Source organism: Ambystoma mexicanum, chromosome 7p, assembly GCF_040938575.1.
Source record: "Ambystoma mexicanum isolate Mex_15411 chromosome 7p, UKY_AmexF1_1, whole genome shotgun sequence".
In the NCBI taxonomy this organism is placed as follows: domain Eukaryota; kingdom Metazoa; phylum Chordata; class Amphibia; order Caudata; family Ambystomatidae; genus Ambystoma; species Ambystoma mexicanum.
Genome location: NC_090939.1, coordinates 324,860,436 through 324,886,343, shown reverse-complemented (window position 1 = coordinate 324,886,343; position 25,908 = coordinate 324,860,436). Strand labels below are relative to the sequence as shown.

The following is a 25,908-nucleotide window of genomic DNA, read 5'->3' as shown; positions in this document are numbered from 1 at the left end:
TCCCGCAGGAGCCTGTGGCTTTCCATCGCTGTTGTAAACAGCAAACCCTTTTCCGCACTCCCGCCCTGCTTCTGCCCACAAGTGGAGGCCACACTTGAGTAGCGGGGATCTGTTCATCATCATTTTGTTCACCTCTCTGAACTGCCTAATTTCCCTGAAGAGACTCCCCTTGGCCCATTGGCACCCGCGTATGCAGGTACTTTTGAGCACAAGGCTCCACTCTTCGTAGGGCTCGGACTTCCTTCTAGTTAGATGGCCTCTAATGTCGAACTGGGTCTAACGATTACTTGCACTGCCTGTTTTCCTCCCCATCTAGGTGGTCTGCATATTTCGTGCTTCTAATTCTTTAGACCCCTTGGTCTTGTATATATATATTGTATGGATTGTGATGTGTTGGTTTACTGGAGTTTTACCGTGATTCTTTACTGTGGTCGATGTTACAAAGGCCTTGTAATAAATGTGTCTATGTTTTTAATATAACACCTGTCTGGAGTAATTTGTAAGCCTCCTTGCTTTGTGTGCTCACTGCGGGCTTTCAGTCACCCTCACCCCTCTTGAGACCTAGTCTTGACCGCCGCCATCGCTACCCTGATTGGTCTGGCTTGTCCAGAGGTTACCCTGTTCCAAGAAACTAGGCTGGTCTTCTGAACCTCTGCCCCCTCCAGGACAGAGTTCAGAAATCCATCTTAACAAATTGGTGTACACCGGTGGGGTAGGACTGAAGGTACCCAGTGTTGCACACGAGTGAAGGCATTTCAAGTTATTCCTACCAGGACACGTAGTGAATTGTCGTAGTATAACTTTTTAAAGGCCATAGGCCTATCTAACAGTATGGAAACAAGTACCTTGTTAACTTTAAATGCTTCTAAATCCGAAACATTGAAAAAGATGTGTGCTGAAAGAGGTGTCTCCTCACAAGGCACAAAAATGGAAATGATCCAAAGAATCATGGCGTGGCAAGAAGCTCAGCTTAGCGCTATAGCTTCAGAGGACAGTGCAGAAGGAGGTGGGGCTGCTCTCACTGGTAGAACTGACATTCTGCCGCTGCACTGGTCCACCGCGACCATGAGGACAGGGAGGATGAAATGTCCAATGTTGATGGGGAGGCCATACTTGAATTCAAGAAGCAAGATCTGCTGTTTAGGCAGAAGGAGCTTGATTTCAATATGGCCAAACTAAAAATCGATCAGGCAGAAAAACCGAAAAAGACAGGGATCACCAGTTGGAACTGGCCAAGCTTCAAGTTGCCAATGGATCCAAGGGTCCTGGACACGGGTCTGGGGCCTCCTCTCATCCAAGGTTTCCAAAAGATCTGCTCAGTGTGTATGAGGAAAAGAATGACATTATGGACTGGCTGAATACATTTGAGTATGCATGTGAAGTTCAACAAGTTGACAATGCTGATAAAATTGCCTGGCTACTTAGCAGACTGCCCCATTCTGGCTGCAGTGCCATTATGGAAATGTCGAAGGCTGAGCAAGCAGATTTTGCAATGTTGAAGCAAACTCTCATTTTAAAGTGTGGATTGACTCCTGCCCAATATTTAAAACAATTCCGAGAGTATAAGAAAAAAGAAGGTGGTACTTGGGTATCTTATGTAACTGAATCCTTAAAAAACTTGACTGGACGGTTCGAAGGTTATAAGGTTTCTACCTTTCAAGTTATGATAAGTCTAGTCATGCTGGAACATATTTTTGCATCTTCTTCCCCTGAGCTTAAACAGCATTTGGCAGATTCTAACGAGATAGATCCAAAGAAGCTTGCCATTGCAGCAGATTTGTGGGTGTCACATCGAGTGTCCCATAAGGACAAGACTCATCCTGGTAAGTAGGAGGAAGGGAAAAAGTCCAAAGATAAGGAGGGTGGGGAAACTGATAAATCTTCTTCCCAAAGGGGCCACAAAAAGAAAAATAAGGCTAAGACACAAGAGAATTCACAGGGTAGTGGAGGTCAGCCTCCAAAACAGAACTCTAGTTATAATAAGCCTCCCTATGTAAACAGACCCAATGGATCTTGTTTAGCTTGTGGAGCAACTGACCACATGAAGGGGGATCCCAGATGTAAGGTCAAAACCTTGGGGGTCCACTCTGCTAAACTGGCCTTCTCCTCCTACGAGGAGGAAGAGATTACCAGAGCATCCTTCTCCTCAGACGCCTTCCCCAGTGGGATAGAAGCTGAGGTAGTTTTAGTTTCCCTGGGTTCCTGGGAGCCTAAAGTCACAGAGGCTTATGCTAGGATTCCAGATAACACCAAGCACTACTTTAAGGACAGTGTGCTGATCAATGGAGTAGATACTCCAGCTCTTAGGGATAGTGTGTGCAGTTGTACTGTAGTGGATTCTACCTTGGTAGACTCAGAGGAAGTTGCCAGAGCTACTCTGATGCCCACTAAGTTGGCTGACGGCCCACCTCTCATGTTCCCAGTAATACCTGTAAATCTTACTATCAATGGTAGAGCAGTCAGGATTCCAGTGAGCATTCAGAGAAGCGTTCCAAGGAAAGTTCTTGTAGGGAAATGAACTCAGAGCTTTAGGGCTCGTGGGAGACACTGCTGACAGACCCTGCACAAGGTCTCAAACAAGGGCAGCACTGACCAAGATCAGTGAGCTGCCTCAGCCAAAGGGGAAACCCAAAGCTAAAGGAGTCAGAAAACCAAAACGAGGGAAAGAAAATATTCCCCCGAAATCACCTACCACTGCGGTGGAGGAAGTTGGTCAATCACCCGGACCTGACGAGGAGGCGGTGATACCTGGAGTATTTGACCCCAATGACCATCCTGAACTAAACGACTTGTTAGTAGAAGGTGGTCCTGACAGGGAAGAATTCAGTAAAGGCCAACGTGAGTGCCCATCTCTGAAAGGCCTAAGGAGACAGGCCTGCTCCCAGCTTGAGGGTGAACCTCCTGGGAAGCATCGGATTTATTGGGAAGGTGGACTTCTGTACAGTGAGCCCACAGAGTCTACAGAAGGAGACCACAGGAGGTTGGTGGTTCCCCTTGCTGTAAGACCCTTCCTCCTGCAGTTGGCGCATGAAGTGCCCCTTGCTGGTCACCTTGGTATTAAGAGGACCAAGCAAAAGTTATCCATGCACTTCTACTGGCCCAAGATGGGGGTGCAAGTAGAAAGTCACTGCCGGAGTTGTGCCTCCTGCCAGTTATCTGGTAAGAGTGGCTCAACAATCCAAGCTCCATTGGTACCCCTCCCAGTTGTGGGAATACCATTCGAATGGGTAGGGATCGACATCGTTGGTCCCCTTGACCTGGAAACATCCTCAGGCAATAGGTTTATCCTGGTGCTGGTCGACCATGCTACCAGATATCCTGAGGCCCTCCCATTAAAAACTGTAACTGCCAAGTCAGTTGCAAAATCGTTACTTGGCATCTTTACTAGGGTTGGCTTCCCCAAGGAAGTTGTGTCTGACAGAGGCAGCAACTTTATGTCGAAGTATATGCAGGCTATGTGGAAAGAATGTGGGGTCACCTACAAGTTCTCATCCGCATACCACCCCCAGACCAATGGTCTGGTGGAACGGTTTAACAGGACCTTAAAAAGTTTGTTTGGGGCTCTGGAAGAACCTCAAAGAAGAAAATGGGATCTTCTTTTACCATGCTTACTGTTTGCCTACCGAGAGGTACCACAGGAAGGTGTTGGCTTCAGCCCCTTCGAACTTCTGTTTGGTCACCCGGTACGTGGACCCTTAGCCAAAGTCAAAGAGGGATGGGAGATGCCCACTCCCCCTAATACTACCAACGTAGTAGACTATGTGTTAGTGCTCAGAAAACGGATGGTACTCCTGATGGGTCTGGCTAGTGATAAATTGAAGGCAGGACAAGCACTGGTGAAACATTGGTATGACCAGAAGGCTTCCCTCATCAACTTTGCACCTGGTCAACAAGTCCTGATCATGAATCCCATAAGGCCTAGAGCTTTACAGGATAAACGGTCTGGCCCTTACACAGTGGTGGAGCCCCTGGGTGAAGTTAACTATTTAGTGGACCTTGGAAGGCCTGGACAGGCCCCAAAAGTGTTCCATGTAAATAGGCTGAAGGCTTTCGTCCTAAGAGTCGAAATCGCAGCACTGCTAATGGCTTCAGATGTTGAGGAAGAGGAGTCTGAACCTCTCCCCGACCTGTTCCAAAGCGGTCCTTCAGATAGCTCCTTTGAGGGTGTCCGAGTGGCCCCTCATCTGACTTCTGATCAGCAGGCGGAGGTGAAAAGGTTGCTTAGGCAATTCCCCCCCTGTTTTCGCAGTCCCCTGGTTTGACACCTTGGGGCAAACATAACATAGACACAGGAGACAGTGTACCTACCAAAAGTAGAGGATACAGGATGTCAGACAAAGTATGGTCTTACATTAAGACAGAGGTCAACAAAATGTTAGATCTTGGGGTGATTGAACCCTCTAGTAGTCCTTGGTCCAGCCCTGTGGTTTTGGTTCCAAAGGAAGGTACTTCTGAATTGACGTTCTGCGTGGATTACAGGGCTCTGAATGCTGTCACCAAGACAGATGCACACCCCTTGCCTCGAACAGATGAGCTGGTGGATACCGTGGGTGCCTCCAAGTATATCAGCCCGTTTGACCTCACTGCAGGCTATTGGCAAATAGCCCTAGCAGAACATGCCAAGGAGAAGACAGCGTTCTCAACACCAGACGGTCTTTACCAGTTCAGGGTAATGCCGTTTGGGTTGAAGAATGCACCTGCCACTTTCCAGAGGCTTGTGAATCATGTGTTAAACGGGTTGGATGAATTCTGTCTTGCATATCTGGATGATATAGCAGTTTTCAGTCCCACCTGGGAAGACCATGTGAAACACCAAGGATTGTGCTACAGGCTCTTCATAAAGCACACTTGACCATAAAGGCTAGTAAATGCCAGATTGGACAAGGCTCCGTGGTTTACCTTGGACATGAAGTAGGTGGAGGGAGGATACAGCCTCTACCCAGTAAAGTACAAGCAGTACAAGACTGGCCTACCCCCACTACACAGACCCAAGTGAGAGCCTTCTTAGGACTCACGGGGTATTAGCGCAACTTCATGGCAGACTATGGTACCATAGCTACCCCTCTGACTGCTCTCACCACTCTGAAGAAACCCAAGAAGGTTACTTGGACCGACGAGTGTGAGAAGGCCTTCAATGGCTTAAAAGACTCCTTGTGCCAGGCCCCTGTTCTCAGGGCCCCTGATTACCAAAGACCTTTTATTGTGCAGACAGATGCCTCTGACACTGGGATAGGAGCTGTACTATCACAAGTAGATGTGAAGGGTAAGGAACACCCTATTGGTTTCATTAGTCGACAGTTTAAGGACAGAGAGCTCAGATGGTCCACAGTAGAGAAAGAATGTTTCTCTGTTGTGTGGGCCCTACGGAAGCTGAGGTCCTACCTCTATGGGACCCACTTCACTGTGCAAACTGACCATAAGCCCTTAAAGTGGCTAATGAATATGAGGGGAGAGAATCCAAAGTTACTTAGGTGGTCCATAAGTCTGCAAGGCTTTGACTTCACTATTGAGCATAGGCCAGGTGTCCAACATAGCAATGCTGATGGGTTGTCCAGAACGTTTAACCGACCTGAACAAGAAACTCATCCAGGGGTGGATTAGTTCCCCCTGCCCTTAGTCTGGGAGGGGCGAGTGTTAGGAAAGATTTCATAATTGTAGGTAATTTTCCTTCCATGTGCCAACCCCCAAACTTTTTGCTGTTGTTTTACACCCTGATCTAGACTTTGCCAGAGAAGCGCAGTCTTCCGCCGCACTCCTCTGGGCTTTCACTCAATTCTTATGGGGAAACTGACATGCCCTTAAGACAGTCAGTACCGGGAGACTTTGTTTCCCTTAGTCCTTTCCTCATGTTGCAGCTTTTGAGCAACATGAAACAAGAGTGCACCGTAACTTACATTACCGCGCTCTTGGGTCTCTAGTCATTCCAAAGGCCCTAGAAACTCTCGCTGGACTTATCATGAAATGTGCAAGTGTGTCACGGACGGGACTGGTGGCAGCTATCGTTTCTTTGTGTTTTAAACCCCTTTTTGCCATGTTAACCGCGCTTCCCGTGTTTGGCCCAAATGGGAGGCCTGGCCTCCAAAATGGCCATGCCATGAGGTTCTTTGTCCTGTCCGCTGACCGTCTTGCCCCTTCACCTTCCCCCAGGTCGAGCCGACCCGGGGTAGTCCTTATTTTGTCATGCACTTTCCCGCGAAACACAACGCTTTCGCAAGCTTCTGCATGCCTTGTGTGTGCCTCCAGGATGTGGGCTGGGATGGATGTCTGTTCCCAATACACATCCTGGGTGCCAGAGAGTCTAGAGTGTCCTGAATGTCTGGGACCACCGTGGTCCGTGGTGGGTCCACGTATGGTGTGAGTGTTTGTGAGCGGATTTCCCATTGGGCCCTCTCCGTTTTGGCGCGAAGGGAACTTTGGATAAGAGGAGGCTGAAAACACCACTACCATGTCGATCTCCTGAGTTCTCACGAACAAAGGATAAGGAGCCAAGTATCCTGCAACTAAGAAGCTGAGTTGAGGAATCGCTGGTGACCCGCTGAAGGTTTGGCACCCTGCACTGCTGTCGTCCTGCGAGACCAATCGGCCTCTGATCGAACGAGAAGGTCTGCAAAGGCGCTTCGACCTTTTAGAATAGTGGGAACAACTATTCTCGGCATCTTCACTAAATCCTGTATGTAAGCCTTTGGAAGCGTCCCTGCGCCATCCAGTGGACTGACCAGCCTACACAGGAACCTTGCTCTGTCACCGCCGTCTGGTTTACTGCTAATCCCGTGTCCTTGGCACTCTCACACGATTCGTACACTTGGTGTTCCCAGGTCTGAAGTGAGACGTGTGCTTTGGGACCGGAATACTTTCGGTTGCCGAGTTGCCCTGGTGTGGTAACAAACCTGTGCGTGTTCGCTACATTTGGGACACCCTCGACCCTGACTCCTGCTGGCACGGAATCTACACGGCGTTGAGATGTTCCTCTGATCGCACCTGAACCTGCCAGTACCGAAACGGAACCGGAGAAGCCTAGGTCTGCCTGCATCAGGGACCGGTGAGTAGTCAATACCCTAACCGGTCGCCCTCCCGCAGGAGCCTGTGGCTTTCCACCGCTGTTGTAAACAGCAAACCCTTTTCCGCACTCCTGCCCTGCTTCTGCCCACAAGTGGAGGCCGCGCTTGAGTAGCAGGGATCTGTTCATCATCGTTTTGTTCACCTCTCTAAACTGCCTGATTTCCCTGAAGAGACTCCCCTTGGCCCGTTGGCACCCGCGTGTGCAGGTACCTTTGAGCACAAGGCTCCACTCTTCGTAGGGCTTGGACTTCCTTCAAGTTAGGTGGCCTCTGATGTCGAACTGGGTCTAACGATTACTTGCACTGCCTGTTTTCCTCCCCATCTAAGTGGTCTGCATATTTCGTGCTTCTAATTCCTTAGACCCCTTGGTCTTGTATATATATTGTATTGATTGTGATGTGTTGGTTTACTGGAGTTTTACCGTGATTCTTTACTATGGTCTATGTTACAAAGGCCTTGTAATAAATGTGTCTATATTTTTAATATAACACCTATCTGTAGTAATTTGTAAGAGTCCTTGCTTTGTGTGCTCATTGCGGGTTTTCAGTCACCCTCACCCCTCTTGAGACCTAGTCTTGACCGTCGCCATCGCTACCCTGATTGGTCTGGCTTGTCCAGAGGTTACCCTGTTCCAAGAAACTAGGCTGGCCTTCTGAACCTCTGCCCCTCCAGGACAGAGTTCAGAAATCCATCTTAACATGCCTCAGCGGGGGACGGGCTCTCCTCTGTGTCTTGGTTATGAAGCCTTGCGTTCTGCACTCCAGCTTGCTTTCTCACTCTCATTTGTGTCCGTCTCTCAAGGCCTTTATAACACTCCATTGGCTTTGTGATGACAACAGTGCAGGGTCAGAAACCAAACCATGTTGGGGGCGCTGTTGAGCAGCCAAAGCAAATGGCTGCCTAGCCTGGAAGCTCCGTACAGCGGCCGAATGTTGAAGAAACTGACGAGTTATGCTAGATGCTACCGCCAACAGAGTCGCTGGAGATTCAAGGGGAAACTCTGGAGCGCCCACTCTCAGGTCCCGGTGTGCCCTGTTTCCTGAGTTATCCACTGAGTTGATAGCTGGGGCCCACGACTAGATCCGGCCTGTGGTGAAGACGCAGGCTGCTATGGCCGTGCATGTGAGGAGGAGAAGGAAACCCTGCGTCCCCCGCTATCCCTGACTTCATCGAGCAGCTAGTGGCCCCCGACGCCAGTACCAACAAGAAGATTAACTGAAGGCATCTACGGGGGCTGAAGTGCCACTTAAAACGTTCGGTCCCCCCACTGTGGGGTATACAAGGCGGACGTCTGCCAATTGCTGTGACGTACCCTCAACTGTGTGCAGAGGCTGCTGCGGTCCGAGCCCGGGTGTCGCAGAAATACAAGAACAACCCAACGACCCCAGCGGGCTGTTTTGACGACTAACATCTGTGGTCGGCGCTGCATGTTCCACCGGTTCGGGCAGCCATACCAGGTACGGAGATCCGCCCTCAGGCTGCTGCCCGATCACCCACAGCACCGAAAGTGCATACAGGGGCCCTATGTCCAAAAGGTGAGCCTACATGCTATTACTGCAATGCACATGCTCCCTCCCCAGTGACAGTGGTCCCGGGGTTTCACCCATTACAACCCGACACCGGCTGACGGCCCCGGGCCAGGACTACAGACTCTTCGGAAACCCCTAGCTAGGCAAGCATGTGAACACTATATCCCTATCATCTGCAGGGAGGGGGCTGTGGAGGGAGCTAGGGTGAGTCAGTGCAGTGCGGCTTCCACTGCGCTTATAAACTGACTGCAATACACAGACAGCAGCTGTAGCTGCCCGCCTCGCTACTGCTCCGAAAACCGTCCCACGGAGGGACTGACACAAGCATAAAGAGCTGGCCCCCTTGAACCAGAGGCTGGCTATTGGCTCTCCTGAAGCCTCTGGGTCCACGCGACGTCCGCACCGGTGTGGTCTCCTTGGGAGCAACATCTGAGATGGTCTACTGTGGAGCAGGTACCCCCCACAGTGAATTCATGATTGCAGCACACCAGCCGGAGCCGGGGTTGGAGAGGAGATGAGGACGCAGAGGGCTGGGCAGCTGTGTATACTAGCATTGGTTTGAACAGTGTAAGCTTTTGAAGGGGTGTGTTCAGTGCTCAACTACCATATAGTTATGGGCTCTCCCCTCACCCAACCAAGTTAATTAGGATCATACAAAACCACAAGTGGGCTACCAGATACCTGTCATGTTTGAGGATCCTGGCCACAAACAGGGGACAACACACGTGCCCATGAGCCAAGAGTGAAACCAGCCGCTGCGACTCACCAGTGTTGCCTTGGGTGGGTGAGAGGGTGCAACTGGCAACGTGAGCTGTGAATCAATCACCGCACCATCCATAAGAACCACCGCAGGCCGGCCCATCAGAGCACGACTGTTCAGGCCACCCCTCCCGAGGATACAAAAAACACTCCCCCCCCTTTACCTGACACTACCTCACCGAGCAACCACTAACAAGGAGAATTTTTTTGTCCTGGGCTTACACTGATTTACCATCCTGAATACTCGCTGCTCGAAGTTACTATGACAAAAGGCTCTGGCAGTGGCAAAATAACTGGCGCAATGGACACATTTGCAAAAACAACCCCACGCAATGAAGCAAACCTGCAGGATCAAACACCTCTGGGACAGCCCGCTGCCAGTGCTGCTGCCCCACCTCTCCCCGACCTATCGGGCATCATGGAGGCCATGGCAAAAGGATTTGCAGCTGTCCATGAGAATCTGGAGGACATTAATGCCACAGTAGCCTCGATAAAAACTCAACTAGCCCATGAAGGCGCCCGCATAACGAAAGCAGAGAACAGAACAAGCAACAATGAAGACAACATCCAGACATTGCAGGACACAGTGGCCACGCTCAACAACAAGATGAAACTGGCGAAGAACAAATGCGATGATCTAGAATCGCGCTCCCGCAGGAACAACATATGGATTTTGGGGGTCCCTGAAAATGCACTTGAGGGCAGGATGGAGCTGGCCATTGAAAACCTGTTTAAAGATCTTTTAGACCAACCTAATCTGTCACCATTCTTCACTGTCGAGAGAGCCCACAGAGCGCTGTCGCAGAAACCAAAGCCGGGAGATTTTCCCATATCCATAATCACCAAAATACTAAGTTATCCAGACAGAGACGCAATACTCAGACTTGCCAGAGAGAAGAAAGTACTAAGGCTGGGGTAACAGACAATCCGTATCTTCCCTGACTTCTCTGTCCAGGTCCAACAGGAGCACAGCCAATTCATTGGTGTGAAGTAGCTGCTATGAGAAAGGAACATACAGTATGCTATCCTGTTCCCAGCGAGACTGAAGCTGCAATTCTGCGGCAAACTTTATTTCTTTACTGTTCCGAGTGAAGCCATTAAATTTGTAGAGGCACAGATCCCTGAAACCAATGCACCGGGAATCCCAACTGACGATAACGATTACTCTTTACTATGTGAACTCATTGTGATTCCAGAGATAATACCTGTAATATGTTGAATTAGTATATTTAGATGTCTATCACCTTGACACTGGCTTGGACAATGGCATTGGGCCTCAGACATCTGCAATAGCCATATGGTAACAGCGCTCCCACCAGCAACTGCTTAATGTACCCGTTTAAATTGTGTTTTCCCAAGGGCCTAATGGGGTGGTTAAGGGGACGAAAGGGGTGGGAGTTTACACTGCTGGATTGGAGGTGGCAGTGAGGGTGGTGGGTGGGGTAATATTAACAGGACCCCCCCTGTAAGGGGAGTGTAAAGGTAGCGCCAGTTGAGCTGCACAGGGGAGAAGTTCTGCATTAATTGTTAAAAAACTGACAAGAGGAGTCAGGTACGCAACAAGTGCACATAGGACATTGTTACACATTAATGGATACTACATCACTACGCATAAATGCCACAACAGGTGACAATCCTGAGCTGGAATATCAGGGGATTGGGGAACTTCACTAAAGCCCGGAAAGTGACTGCCTACGCAAATAGACTGAAAGTCAATATCCTTTTCCTTCAGGAAACTCATGCAACAGAGGTTACATGCCGTAATATAGCCCCCACTTGGGGAGCGAATAGATACGCCACATCATACTCCACTCAATCAAGAGGGGTCGCCATATTTACACACAAATCCCTAACATTCACAGTGAAATGCTCCCATATAGCCCTGATGGTCGCTATATAATTATCCACTGTGTACGTGAAGGACTAGAGACCATATTGATGTAAATACATATGCCCAAATACAGATACCCCTGAATTCTTTGTGCACATACAAAACATTCTGGCGGGATACTGTAAAGACTGGAGGGGGTGTCTGTAATTCTGCTCTCTATATGGTAGTGGAGAGGCATAGAGGACCCCAGCCAAGATTCTCTATTATTGGTATGTAGTCGAGCAATCAAGGCCTAGCTTCTCAGGAGGTGATGCAGGCTGGTTCTTAAGTACAGTGTAGTCCCCAAGCCCCCACAAAGGAATGTCCACACACTGTATTAGTTAAAACACAGTCTTTATATAATTAATATTCAAGGTTATGTACACTATCACAATAACTCACTTTGTGCTCAGAAAATCAATAATGGTAAATATATACAGTTCTAAAGTGTTACCATAAGTATTATCAGATCTCATTAAAATGCATCAACTATACTGTCTAATTGTCACACAGATCAATAACAAGGAAACCAGCAATAGAAATAGGAAGGAAGGAAAGCAAGATGGTTGAAACAATAGGCAGAATACTGGCCTCTACCGTTAAGCACAGTTCTGTATGGAGATCCCCTTACCTGGGCAACCTGTAAAGCAAAGATGTCCAGTCCATATATTGTTCTATGAGTCTTATTTCCCTCTACAATAGTTCTACAGCCCCAATGTACCTGGAATTGTAGCGTTCGTCGACGGGAAATCGACAGAGAACAGGGTGAACTACGGCAGTGAAGTGGCAGCTTTGTTCCTAGCGGTGCTCGTCGATGACAGAGCGTTGGCGTCCTGCAAGGAAGAGGCGTGCGGGGCACCTCAGTGACGGTAGTTCTGGACCGCAAAGAAATGTTGAAGAACTTTGGCCCAGCAAGGGCGTCGAGTCGTTGGTGTCTCTGTGGTCTTTAGGTGGTGGGAAACCCACCGGCGGATGCTCCTCATCGCGTCGACGGTCGGGCCTTCTCCAGCAGGACAAAGCGGGCGGCGATGCAGACGAGAGTGTCCTTGGCTCAAATTAAGTTCTTAGGCAAACGGGAGCCCGGCGGCTCCAGTCAGCAACGTCGGTCATCGACAGTGGCAGACTCAGTCCGGGCACTTCTCTTTGGGATTCCATGGCAGTCCCCATCTCCAGTCGGCGACCTGTCGTATGCCTGTCTACCAGGGAGCTTCGACAAAGATCAGCTGGTGCATGATGGTCCCTCGTAGCTCGGGAAAAGGGCGCCTTACCAGGTCCTCTCTGGGTCAGTTCTTGGAGACACAACAGCTATCAGATTGTGAAGGAGAGCAACAGCAATTCTTCTCTTCCAGCAGGGCTTCAAGATTAAGCTTCAGTTTCACTCCAGTTACTCTTCAGCTTCTGAACACGAATTCTAACAGTGAGAGGCCCCCATATATACTAGTTGATCTCCCTTTCATTCTGCTGGGTCACACTCAGGCAACCAATCGGTCAGAAGCAAATTCATGCAGGCAGGCATCCAATCAGGTATATAGTGCATTCAGGCCATTCACTCCTCTCTAGACACTCACAACAAGTTATGTGTATTGGGACAAGTACCCAGCCATTCAACACTCCACACTGCATTCATACCAGTTTCGGGCAGGGCTGTCTCAGTCATTGTGTCAACCACCAGATACTAGACACCCACAACACAGAATGCGTATTCGTCGCACACCCCATTCACCTAGGTCCCACCCACAGGCGTACCCACAACATACGGTCATTGGGAAGACTCCAGCCAGTCTGGCCTGGACTTCACAACAACACCATATATGGAACTTCCACCCAACAGCCGGTCAGGGGGAAGGGACAGAGTCAGGGCTTCCCAGGACTTTGGGAAAACAAGGTATTAGGCAATAGAAAGCAAGAGGCCACAGGGCCATCTTGTTTCCTATCAGGAATCAACTGATTCCAATGGCAGGGCCTGGGTATCCCAAAATGGAGGCTACTCAGGGCACCTGTCAAATGCAGCATGGAGCTGCCACCAGCCCATACCCTACTCTGTGGGCCACCCACAGGTGCCCCAAAAACATACACTAGGCGACAGAGTTGTACCCCCACCCATGGGTGCCATAAGGGTATCCCATGGGTCTGTTCACCAAACCAAAAGAAAGAGCTGCACCGCCAGGAGTCCCACATGAACTCCTGCATGGAAAACATGACAGAACACATGATAAAAAGCAGTAAAGGACAAGGATACGGAGGCCCTGTCCTTCCGATGCATTTCCAGCATCACAGATACTTTGGGATTCCCCAAATTTGGGGTGGGGACATGAACCTGATACTACATCTTACACGGGATAGGTCCAACAAAGCCCCCAGACCCTATACCCGGGCGGCCTGCCAACTAATCTCTGTTATGCAGATGTATGATCTTCGAGACGTATGAAGAACTATTTACCCCACAGCTAGAGAGTTCTCTTTTTACTCATCAGTCCATGATATGTCCTCTCGTATCGACCTCTTCTTAATATCTAGTTTGTTAATGGGGAAGGTTGATAAGGTAGAAATCAGACCCTGCACTTTGTCCAACCACTCCCCCATGCTCCTGGACATGAAATTCAGAGATAACCCTCAAAGACATACCTGGAGATTGAAATCCAAAGCCCTACAAGATGTAGTTTTCCAAGCTGACATAAAAAATGACATGGACACCTTTTTTACATGTAATATCTCAGAGGCTACATCCCAGGATGTGAGATGGCAAGCCTTATTTATCCGGGGAATGGTAATATCGAGAGAGGCGGGGGTGCTTAAGGGTATCAGGAGAGATCTGGACCAGTCAGAGGATATCCTTAAAAACCTACAACAAAGACAATCTCTGAATCCTGATCCCATAGTTCAGTCCGAGATCCATGCCGAGCTGGAGAGATTTGAGGCCCATGCCACCAGAGAAACCTGATTTTATTGTCCTTTCCTGCTGCAGCTAGGAGGTATGGTGAGGGAGATAGACCAGGCAGAACATTAGCTGAGCGAGGTAGCAAACAGGGAGACTGTATATAGGATGCACAGGGTAATAACAGATGGGCTGACTTAGAGGTGGTGGAAGCGTTCAGTGAATTTGACCAGAACCTATATAAAGCCCAGCCACCCAAGGGAGAGGCAGACATTCGAACTTTACTCGGTAAAATCACATTACCAGCCCTCAACCCTCAGGACAAGGGGAAGCTTGTTCTCCCATTCACACTAGAGGAAATAGTGGATGTCATTGCCTCACTCCCTAAAAGCAAGGCGCCGGGCCCAGATGGCCTAACGGCGGAATTTTATCAAGAGTATATTAGTACACTAGCTCCGATTCTCCTGCAAGTTTGGGAAGAATCACTGAAGCGCCGCATTCTCCCTGAATCCCTTAGAGAAGCAGTGATTACGGTACTTCCGAAACCGGGCAAGCCAAGAACGAATGCTGCTCCTATAGACCCCTCTTCCTAATAAACTGCAATACCAAAATATATGCAAATATCCTGGACAATAGACTACTCCCCTTGATTCCCCAACTAGTTCACCCTTACCAGGCCGAATTTATTCCAGAGAGATCCACCTCACTTAGCATCAGGCGTCTCTTCAGCATAATGGCGTGACTGGACCTGGGCGCGCAAGCAGTGGAGGTCACAATAGATGCCCAAAAAGCCTTTGATATGGTCGCCTGGGACTATATGTTCCTAACACTGGAGGTGATGGGGATTGGCCCCAATATGCAAAAATATATTGAATTGTGTACACACTACCATTAGCCAGGGTATGTGTCAACTCGTTCATGTCCACCCAATTTCAACTAGAAAGGGGTACCCATCAGGGCTGTCCCTTTTCCCCTATCCTCTTCGCCCTAGCCATTGAGCCTATGGCAGAGTTTATTAGAAAGTACCACACACACCTGACGGGGCCTCCCTAAATCATCTCATTATAAGCCGATGTTGTCATGCTCTTTATTAGAAACCCACTTACCAACCGTTCACCGATCATACAGGATATTATCGACATTGGTGAACTGTCTGGATTTACGGTTAACGCCTCGAAATCGGAGATGATTTCCCCTCACCAATAGTACAACTAATTGTTAAGGGAGGCTCTCCCTCTGTTGGGCTTCCAATTCCATCAAATACTCAGGGGTTACAGTCTCAAGGTCTCATGCATCACTACAGAAGGACAATTACGACACGCTGAGAACATACTCAAAACTAAAATGAACACATGGAAAACCCTCCCATTATCCCCCGCTGCCAAATTATCGCTAACTAAAATTATACTGCTCCCCAAAATGTTATATGTGTTTGCCAATGTTCCGATCTGGCCTGGGAAGGGTTTCTTTTCACAATTGCATGGACAGATGGCCCAATCCCTCTAGCATGCCGGAGCAGTCCGCAAAAAATGGTTGGACATGACACTCACATATGAAAAAGGAGGAATTACCGCACCAAATCTGGAACTATATTGGATAGCATCCTAAGCCCAATACCTCCACATACTAAACTCGAGGCCCTAGCGGCTGGCGAAGCAAACCTTAAAACCCTGATATTGCACCCACAGTACAGGGACAACTGTCCACTTCACCCTGTTACTTGCACAGTACAGGCATGGAGAATGATATTATCTCTCACGGGAGCAACAAAACCCTACTATAGATGGCTCCCATTATGGAAGTTCCCGGAGCTCAACCCCACATTGGACAAATCCCTACAGATAAAGTGGGAACACCTAGGTTATAAGAACATTGTTAATCTCTTCCCAGGTAGCAAATTCATCACCCCAGACACTTGGAGACCCGGGCACCGGGGAACGGGTGAGGAGCGGCTGCAATTCTACAGATTACGAGCTGCCACTGCTGGCAGATGGGAAAACTATCCTTATGAGCCTCCGGAAAACCCCTTTGTCGCATACATAGCCAACTCAGCGAACTGTAGCCACATCATGTCCCCCCTGTACAAGACAGTTCAGAATTCATCTCCGACCCCGGTAGCCAAAGCAAGAGCTGATTGGTCAAGAGAACTAGGCATTGAGCTCTCAGATGAACAATGAACCCAAATGTGCACTCACACCAAGAAGGTCTCTATCAACTTCAGATTTAAGTTGATGCAATACAAAATACTAAACAGACTCTACTACACTCCAGCACGACTCGCTAAAATAGATAAGTCACAATCCAGAGGATGCCCCAAATGTGCGCAAGACGCAACTCATGTTCTGGGCCTGTCCTGAATTGGGAAACTATTGGACCCAGGTAATGGATACAATATCCAAGGTAATAGACAACCAGCTAGAATATGAACCTATGGGCCCACTATTTGGAAGGTGGCCAGCAATTAACAGCAGTGATTCTCAGACATTTGCCAATATGGCCTGTTTGATTGCCAAAAGATCCATCTTCCTACACTGGAAAGAGAAGCTCCCAGCTAACTGGAAAGAATGGCTGAATGCATTGACTTGGTCACAGGAATGTAAATGCATGTATGTAACTACCCTACCTGCTAGAGCAAAACCACGAGACTCATGGGCGAGCATCCGTATGGACCTTAATGACATGAAGACGTTTTAAATACTACAGCATACATTACAAATGTATTACTCGCTCAGCCCTACCGGCTGGAAAAAGATGAGTTTTGTAATGTGACCCATACTATTACTGCCTCGGCTTTGTACCTTTTCCCTTTTTTGACCTTTTTGTGTCTTTTATTAATGATGCTGAATGTAACAATGTACTGTGATATGGGGCATGTACCGCTCTGTATGCTGCTCTGTCTTGTCAGAATATAATAAAGGTTAAAAAAAAAAAGATACCAAAGCAGGTTTCCACCTTTCCCTGTCCCCAAGGGGGTGTTAGGCAAAGCAGGCTCACCTCACTAGATCCTGACTCCCCCATGGGGACAGGGGACAAATTCCCTGCATAATGACTATTATACTTTAAAGTTAGTAATATTGTAAACTATAAATGTTGTGTATATATTTACATTGTTATTGAAGTGAATGTTACTAGATTTTTACTGTATATGATATTTCAATAGTTTTTCAGTTCTTTAATGTATGTTTTATTTTTAGTTGTATGTTTTGTTTATTGTTTGCTAAATTATATATTTGCAATGATTAGATACAGTTTAATTGATATTATTTTATATGTAAAGTATTATTTTGAAATGTTCATGTATATGTTGTTATTGTAAATGAATGTTTAATTTACTTCTATCTTTGTAAAAATGTTCACACTTTTTTGGAGGAATCATGCTTGTGTATGTTATAACTTAAGTATAATGTAGTTATTTTTACTTTAAAAAGTTTATACTTTGCTTTTATATTTATTATCAGTGTACATTTAAGTACTTTTTAATAATCTGACATTTTATATAACTACTTGTTTGCATGTATATTATTGTTATTATTTTATAAAAATGTTCTATACTTTTATGTTTGTGGGTGAGTGAAGGTTACCAGGATATTAGATTTTAATATAATATATTTTTTAATGTATTTATAATGTTTTTATCTTGTTAGCGTAACATAATTATTTTTAATGTTCATAGACTTTATGTTTTTGCTGGTTTAACCATAACTCTTTTGGAAAAAATAAAATGTTTGAAATAATTTCACCTTTTTTCCAGTTATGTGATTGTTTTTGTTTTGTAGTGGTACAGAGTGAGTGTTTATTCTTATAGTTGTGTAATGTGTATACTCTACATGTCGTTGTTTCTGTGTTTGTGATCCAAGTCTGTGTACATTTTGTATCAAAGCTGTACATTTATTCTGATTGTGCATAATGTACATACTCTAAATGTGTGTGCCGGTTTGTATAGAAGCTGTGCATTTTTTTGCATAATGTACATACTTTACATGTCTGTGTACATTTTGTATGGAAGGTGTACATTTATTCCGAGCATTTGGGATGTACATACTCTACTTGTCCATGTATATTTTATACACAAGCTGTACAACAATTTTGAGTGTGCGTAATGTACCTACTCTACATTTCTGTGTACATTTTGTGTAGAAACAGCATATTTATGCTGAACGTGTGTAATGTACATACTCTACAATTCTGCGTACATTTTGGATAGAAGCTGTATATTCATTCTGAGCATCCATAATGTGCATATTCTACATGTACATTTACATTTTGGATAGAAGTTATACATTCATTCTGAGTGTGCGTAGTATACATACTCTACCTGTCCTTATTCAATTTGTATAGAAGATGTACATTCATTTTGAGCATGTACACTACATGTCTGTGTAATTTATTATAGAAGCTGTACATTACTTTTTAATGTGCATGATGTACATACTTACATGCATGTGTACATTTTGTATAGCAGCTATACATTGTTTCTGTGCATGCATAATGCACATACTCTACACGTCCATGTACATTTTATTTAGAGACAGTATATTCATTGTGAGTGTGTCTAATGTACATACTGAACACATGTATACACATTTTGGATAGAACCTGTATCTTCAGTCTAAGCGTAAGTAATGTACATACATTTTTTAGTTAGATGCACAGTCTATAAGCTCTCCAAGTGGGGAGTCTGTTTGAGGATTTTTCATATTGGCAGTTGTCAGCAAAGGTTATACCAAGTATTGTGACTTTCCGATACTTCCAGTGTCCGTTTATCGTATTAAGGTATTCACCTAGTTGCAGACACACTGTAAATCTAGCTTGAGTATTACAATAGAGTGAACTTAATTCTTTCATCCCTTATCCCTTTTCCAATAAGTTTCACAATGTCACATGGTTCTTTCATGCGGTTTAAATTTTCTTCTCTGTCTCTGTTTTCTCCTTTTTAAGTTGTGTGTATCCAAATAACACAGTTTTTCATTACAGCAATTTGTTATCTCTCTACACGTGTTTCTCCACAGTTTTGTAGTGGATCTTGAGGAGAGAATCTAGTAACCCAAAAATAAAGCAGAAATCACTGCTATGACTACATTCATAATATCTATGAACAAATTCAATTAAACAACCATTGACACTCACCCTATTGTTTTGTTCTATCCTTAATGGTATACATATGTACCATATCTTCGTACATTAGGTTGTTTTTTTGATTTAGCTCAATGTCGGTCTCCACTGTTTTTTCAGAGGGGACAAAAAAAACCTGAAAAAGAAAATTAATGTATATTTCTAATGTTTGCTTTGCCCTGAACACGTCACTCAGTAACACCAAACAACTGACTTAGTCTTTGTAACTATAAAAACTTTTTTTTAAAAGGGTAAAAGAAAAGGTAAACAAATGTGATTAGGGGTGCTTCTTTGTCTACCCTTCTAATCCAATACAGCATTCTCTTACCATTTATCTTGGCGGGATCTGCTTGTCCCTTTCTGTATCGCTGATCTACGATGCAGAACTGTTTTGAAATCGGCTGCCTTTTATTCGGAATAGCACGCTGACGTCATCACGTGGATTGGGTGATGACGCTGGCGTTTTGCTCAGTATCACAACGTTTTGTTATTACCACGCTGCCCATTATGGTATAAATGACAGCACAAGTGCACCTGTCTATTTAATGAAGCATCTACTGCTATTCTCTATATTAAAGTTTACATTATTAAAGGTTCAATACTTAATTCAGCAGAAAAAGCTGGCGTAATCGTGTATTTAAACGCAATGACGTCAGTTTGCGGGATTAGTGTTATTTACACTTCTTAATTGCATAAACGTTATCTTAACGTTTTTACCGCCCGTGTTCTATCAAACTCCTAAGTTTGATTCTGCAACTTATTTTTGGGAAGTGTTATCCATGTTTTTTAGAGAGCTTTAAACTAAATATTTTTTGTTTCCTACCTACATTTCTATAGTGAACTGATTTTTAATGTATGTATTATATCTCGTTCATATGCACAAGAGAGGCAAGAGGGGAGGAACAAAGAAGCCCAGGAGGAGGAGGCGTACAAGGAATGACAACAAGAACACAATATCGAGGGACTACCAGATAGACCTGGTAATGAATCTTTGAGATTATGAAATCAATCCAGCTCTGAAATCTGCAATAAATAAAGGCCTTTCATTTAATCCTACATGCCAGGCAGATTACTTCCAAATGCAACTGGATGTCTTTAAATTGTGCAGACAGTTAAAACTTAAAACATTTTTTTGAAGAAATACAAAGAAGAATACAAGAAAAACCTGTGGTCCATCAACCTTGACAGTGGAACAAGTAGAAAACACTGTAAGCCTACTAAATCTGGCAGAGGAAGATGAATACAGTGTAACTAGCCAAATTGAAGAACTAATTGATACCTATTTATCAGAGGAAACAACACTAAAACCAAAATCAAAATTCATACCAATATGACCATCAGATAAAGTTATTAATCTGTTTCAGAAAGCTGTGTGCAATGATTTACGACACAACTATTTGATCAAGTGTGTTCTTAGGGGTATAATGGTGTAATATATGCACTGTGAAATTCATATACCTCACAGGTGCACCTGTCGTAGGTGTGCATGTGCCATAGGAGCACATACAGTTGAAGCTTTCATAGTAACAGACTGTGTTGTTGGAGCCTGTGTTTTAGGAGGGTGTGTCGTAACAATGTGTGCCATAATGGCGTGTTGTAGGTCCACATGTTGAAGGTGCGTGTGTCGTGAAACGCGTGTCATGAGTGCACTTGTCATGAGTGCGCATGTCAGAGTGCATTTCGTAGGAGCGCATGTCGTAGGAGCATGTGGTTTATCATATTACACGTGGTGTGTTTCTTAACAGTTTGTAGGTTTTTCATATTTTTTTATTAGAAAAAAACATTTTTGCCATTTGCATGCGTCATATATATAATCTTAAAACATTAAAATCTAAAAATCGAGCAAGTCAGTTTGCCCCAAAAATGTTCAATGCACCAATTTCTGTTGAAATGTAGGAACATACCAACAATTGTGAAATCAAAACAGGCAATATTGATATATCTGGGATTCTTGTTTTTCCTATTGGAAAACACAATGTTAAAAGCTGTTCAGAACGTGATCAAAGCAAATAGTGTTTACACCATGAAGCCATTAATGTACAGTTCTGAACTTTAGCATGCACAAGCGATAAACTCAAAATGTTACTCTGAAATGTTTTCATATTTGTTCATGCAAGGGTTTGAAAGTCATTGAGAAAAGTTATTTTCTGAAACTCCATTGAGACTTTGTCTTAACCTTAACTATGCCATGCGCTATGGCATAATATTTATATAGATAAATATGTATATATGTGCATTTTCTACAGTTACGCTGAATCACATCTTAAAATGGAGGGAACATCGGAATGGGATCACCTGCACAATAAAAGATCTCTGTCTCAGGGGCTCTTTAATAGTGTGGAACACGGTGTATCATTTACAACGCGAAAAACATATTAATGTATTTGTGATGGCACTCTTTCTTGCTGTGTTGCACCCAGAAATGTTTAAGCTCAAAGTCAAACATTCATAGTGCACTGTTATTAACTGACTGCACAAAACTTAAACCTGTACACTACTCGTTTCCCTTACACAAACTACTAAAGTTGAAATCTATGTGCATAGTTGTGCCTTTTCAAAACATTAGATATTACATGGAAATACACACATGAGCCTAAATGCAGCAACCATTTATCTTTCAGTCCTACCGGCTACCCCTGTGTGCGATGTTCCTAGCAATGCAATGACTGGAACCGTGGTGGAGCTGAAATGTCGAGAAAGTGAAGGATTTCCTGCATCCCAGTATGAGTGGTACAAAAATGGAGTACGCTTGGAAAGTCAAGCTCAGAACGCAAAACCTTCCAGATCATACACAATAAATGTAAAAACGGGGACACTGGTAAGCACTTTAGTTCTGTATTTGCTGAACACCCTGCTGAGCAGTCATATCATTTTTGGTGTCCATGTCTAAGCGCTGCTTAGAGCTTTTGCTATCAAATGTTGAGCAACGGTCCCGTTTTGAGACAGCGATTTAATATTGAAGCATTTTGAGAGACTACGGACGTGAAGAAAGTGAAAAGTTGAAGAAGGCCCAATTATTGTCATATGGCAGAGGCCCAGGCTGTTGTGCCAGGTATCCCTGTCCTGGCTCAAAGGATGTACTGTGTAGTAGGGCAGTGACCAAAGGGCTGCCCCAACAGGATATTGTGACCCAGTTTTCTCAATCAACCTGTGCAAGTTTGATGACTTGATGCACTGTGCAGCAGGTAGTGGATACACATTTTACTTGCTTAATGCTCTTTAAAATGCACCACTTGTCATACTTTGTATTAATGTGTTTCTAATTGCCAGACAACGTTTTTCTGTAAAATGTACAGATGGCAATTCACAAGTGTGGGCCATTTTTTGAGCCAATGCATATTGTTTGTCCCAGTCTGACCATGCCACTATAGCCACCATTGTATCTAGTGTAGTGGTGACATTTGGGGCTCCAGAGGCTGTATTAATTATTATTATTATTATTATTATTATTATTATTTATTTTTTGTTTTGTATTGGGCAAACCTAGCTACAACAGTAGTGGATAACATTAACAGGCAAGAGTGTTGAGGGGCAGACAGTAACACAGTACTGTGTGTGCACAGCAAACCATTACGTGGTAGCAATGTGTTCAGTTGTAGATAGTCTCCCAATAGCTGGTGTGTAGCCTCTGAGTCTAGCAAATGTCAAGGTGTGACTGAAATAGCCCGTTTTTTAGCTCTTTCCTGATCAGGAGGAGAGAGCGAGTGGGTTGGAATTCCATAAGAATGTGCATCAAGAGAATGACTGTTTCCGAGTTTTCTCCTTGCAGGCCCATCTAGTCTGGAGTTTAGCAATAATCCTACTGCATGTATGTCCTGATCCACCAGAAGTGTTTAACGTAGCTTCCAGGTACGGTGGTGTGTTGGCTGAGATAGCCGTGTAGGTTACACAGGCATTTTTTAACAGCATTCTAGCTGGTAAGGGTAACCAGTGTAGCTTGTGGGGGTTGGGAGAGATTCTGTTGAAGTTTTGTGCCCAATTGATGAGGTGCACCACTGCTTCGTGTAGCGTTGTGTACCACTTCAAGGGGTGAGGCAGTTGTGTGGCTGGAATCCCTGTTAGTAGAGCATCTTCCACATCTATGTGAGAGATTACTAGAGCCTGTGCTATAGTTCAGAGGTCCAATGGCAGCACAAGGTTTTGATCCTGTGACGTTGGGTGGTTCGATGCCAGGACGTTTGGGCATTTAACTATGTGTTATTGAAAGGATAAGTTGTTAATAGAGTGAGGGGAGGTCGTAAGAATGTTTTGTGGTTGAATATTGGATAGAAGACTTCTACCTAAAGCACAATTATGACAATTGAAGGATTTCTAATTTAATTCTTGAACCCCTGAGGCACCAACCATATTCTGTCTAGATGATTTTCCATGACAGGCTCTTTGAGTAGTTATATGGGAGTGACTTGTACATTAATAAGACACTGTTAGGTATCTGGGAATGGTATGACTCTCTTCCTCAGAAGAAGATGAATACTACATCCCTCCCAGTGGAGTCACCACTTCCCCTTAATAGGCGTCTCCTCCCATGTGATCCTCCCACCTGATACCAATCCCTAGGTTAGGATCAGGTAGTGGCTTCCTTCCCCTTGGCCACGTGGGAGGAGACTTTAAGCTGGGGTTTTGTGATGACTCCGCAGGATTCATCACAGTAAACACCAAGGGACTTGTGTCCTGATTTTGTACATCATGGGAGAAATGTTGCCATGTATATTCAGGAAAACGCATCTTGCATTAGTACAATGCATATCTTGTTTAAATCATGTAATAATCAACCAAAGTAACTAATGTTTATCAGTTTAAGCCAAGGTGCATTGCATCCTGTTTCTATATAAATGTGAAATTATAGAAATTATAGTGATACATCTGTAAAGTAAGGCCTGTAAGCTGTAAACAAGCCAAGAATAAATGAGTGTATTTTATAATGTTAGAAATCATGCCTACGAATTATTTGTTTGCTGAGGTTTGTTTTTCAGTGAATCACTTACAAGGCAACCTGAGTTCATGTGTGTTATTTTAAAACAAATATCTTGGGAGGCCCTGGCTTGTCACGAGTCTCTGAAGCCATACCTTGTATCCTTCATCAAATAAACCCATTAAACCAGGTTGCATCAATAGTCACATGCTCAAATTGGAGTGCTCTTTTCCTAAGGTCTCCAGTTACTTTATGACCTCCACTTGGTCAAATGAAGGAGTGTGTTCTTTCCACACAACAATAGATCACACGGTCCAGATCCACTTAAATTCCAAACTTTGGTTTCTAGCTTGGCCATAAAGTAGATCTATGTTGAACCACTGAATATCTTCAACCCTAAAAGACCCAGGGAGATGTTCAAGTGAATAATTAAGCTGAAAAGAAAGCCCTGTGTGTCAAATAACCAAAAAGGAAGCTGCAAGATATTTGAATGTGTACATATCATTTATAAAAATGGTCATAACTGCAAAATGTTGGTATTTCGGGAAAGCAAAAACTGTTTTAGCATCTGAAGAGCCTTCCTCACAATATGAGCTACATTATAATATTGATCAATTATTAATCATGTTGTCCTTCGTTGTGCTATTGGACCATGTTGCATATGTCTGAATTCAAGTTTGTTGGCGATTCTGAAAATCAATTTAATGATAATGGGAACATTTCCTATAAAGAATATGAAAGAAATATGGATTTGAGTCAAACATTTAACAGAACCACCCACTGACACATGTATAAAATATGATGAACCTATCAATGAAGCAGGGTTTTCTCTGGGAGAGTCAGCTTCATAAGGGAACTAATGGGAAGACTCAACCAATCAAACATTATGTTGTTAAATGACACAGTGAGGGGAAATTTAGTATCTATAATCATCCAAACACATAGATAGTAGAGTGAGATGCAGACAGGAGAACCCTGCAGAATAAAAGAGCGCTGAAGTGAGATAATACCTTGAGATGATGGGCGGACACCCTATAGCTTGTCCAGAGGAAGCCTGAAGCAGGTCTTGCCTAAATAGGACCTGATTTCATGAGCCAGATTGTAAGCACAGACCGGTGGGCATTGCTGACGGGGTGAAGGCTGTCTTGAACTTCCAGAGGCAATGCCAGTCCTTTCCCTTCAGAGCAAAACCTGGAAATTAGTATAAAAGCCTCAATGCAGTTAGATGTATTTCCCCAAGAATCCTTTATCATTACTCCTATCAAAGAGGGGCGGGACTACAAGGGAAGTCACTGGAGGACTGATCAGAATGCTGTATAATTTTTCAGTACAAAAGGCACCATGTTCTTTGGCACTTTCCATGGCAATGGAGAACTGGCTTAAACCAGAAGGATAGCATTTTCTCAACAAAATGTGAATTGTCCTTTTACTGTAGCTACGTAAATTAAACCCTGTGTTTTCACAGGTGTCTTCCATGACTGGAGCTGGGGACTGGTGTACAACACTCAACAGCTTTATAGTGGGTAGTCGGTTATATGCGATCTTACTGACCACAATTACAGAGTGGTAAATTTAATTGTGCACAAAATACCCCAAAACACTGATTTGTTGATTTTTCTTTTTAATTTGGGGTGGTCCCCCTAATCCCTGTTTTTCTAACCTTATAACGCCACCCCAACCCCATCTTTACCCATTTTAACCCCTTTACCCAACTACCCTTTATTTATTTAATTAATGTTTGTAGTATTTTTCGGTGTTATGGTCCACTCCGAAAATTACCATTCTGAAATGT

The 25,908-nt window shown here is 44.7% G+C and overlaps 1 protein-coding gene across 2 annotated transcripts in view; it reads left to right on the top strand.

The window, feature by feature from the left end:
• The window catches only part of JAM2 (junctional adhesion molecule 2), a 653,454-nt gene that overhangs the window by 397,957 nt on the left and 229,589 nt on the right, over positions 1-25,908 (top strand). For both annotated transcript variants that reach the window (XM_069636390.1, XM_069636389.1), the window contains exon 5: positions 21,826-22,022. In XM_069636390.1, coding sequence (XP_069492491.1) covers positions 21,826-22,022 — 197 coding nt within the window. The remainder of the gene's footprint in view (positions 1-21,825; positions 22,023-25,908) is intronic.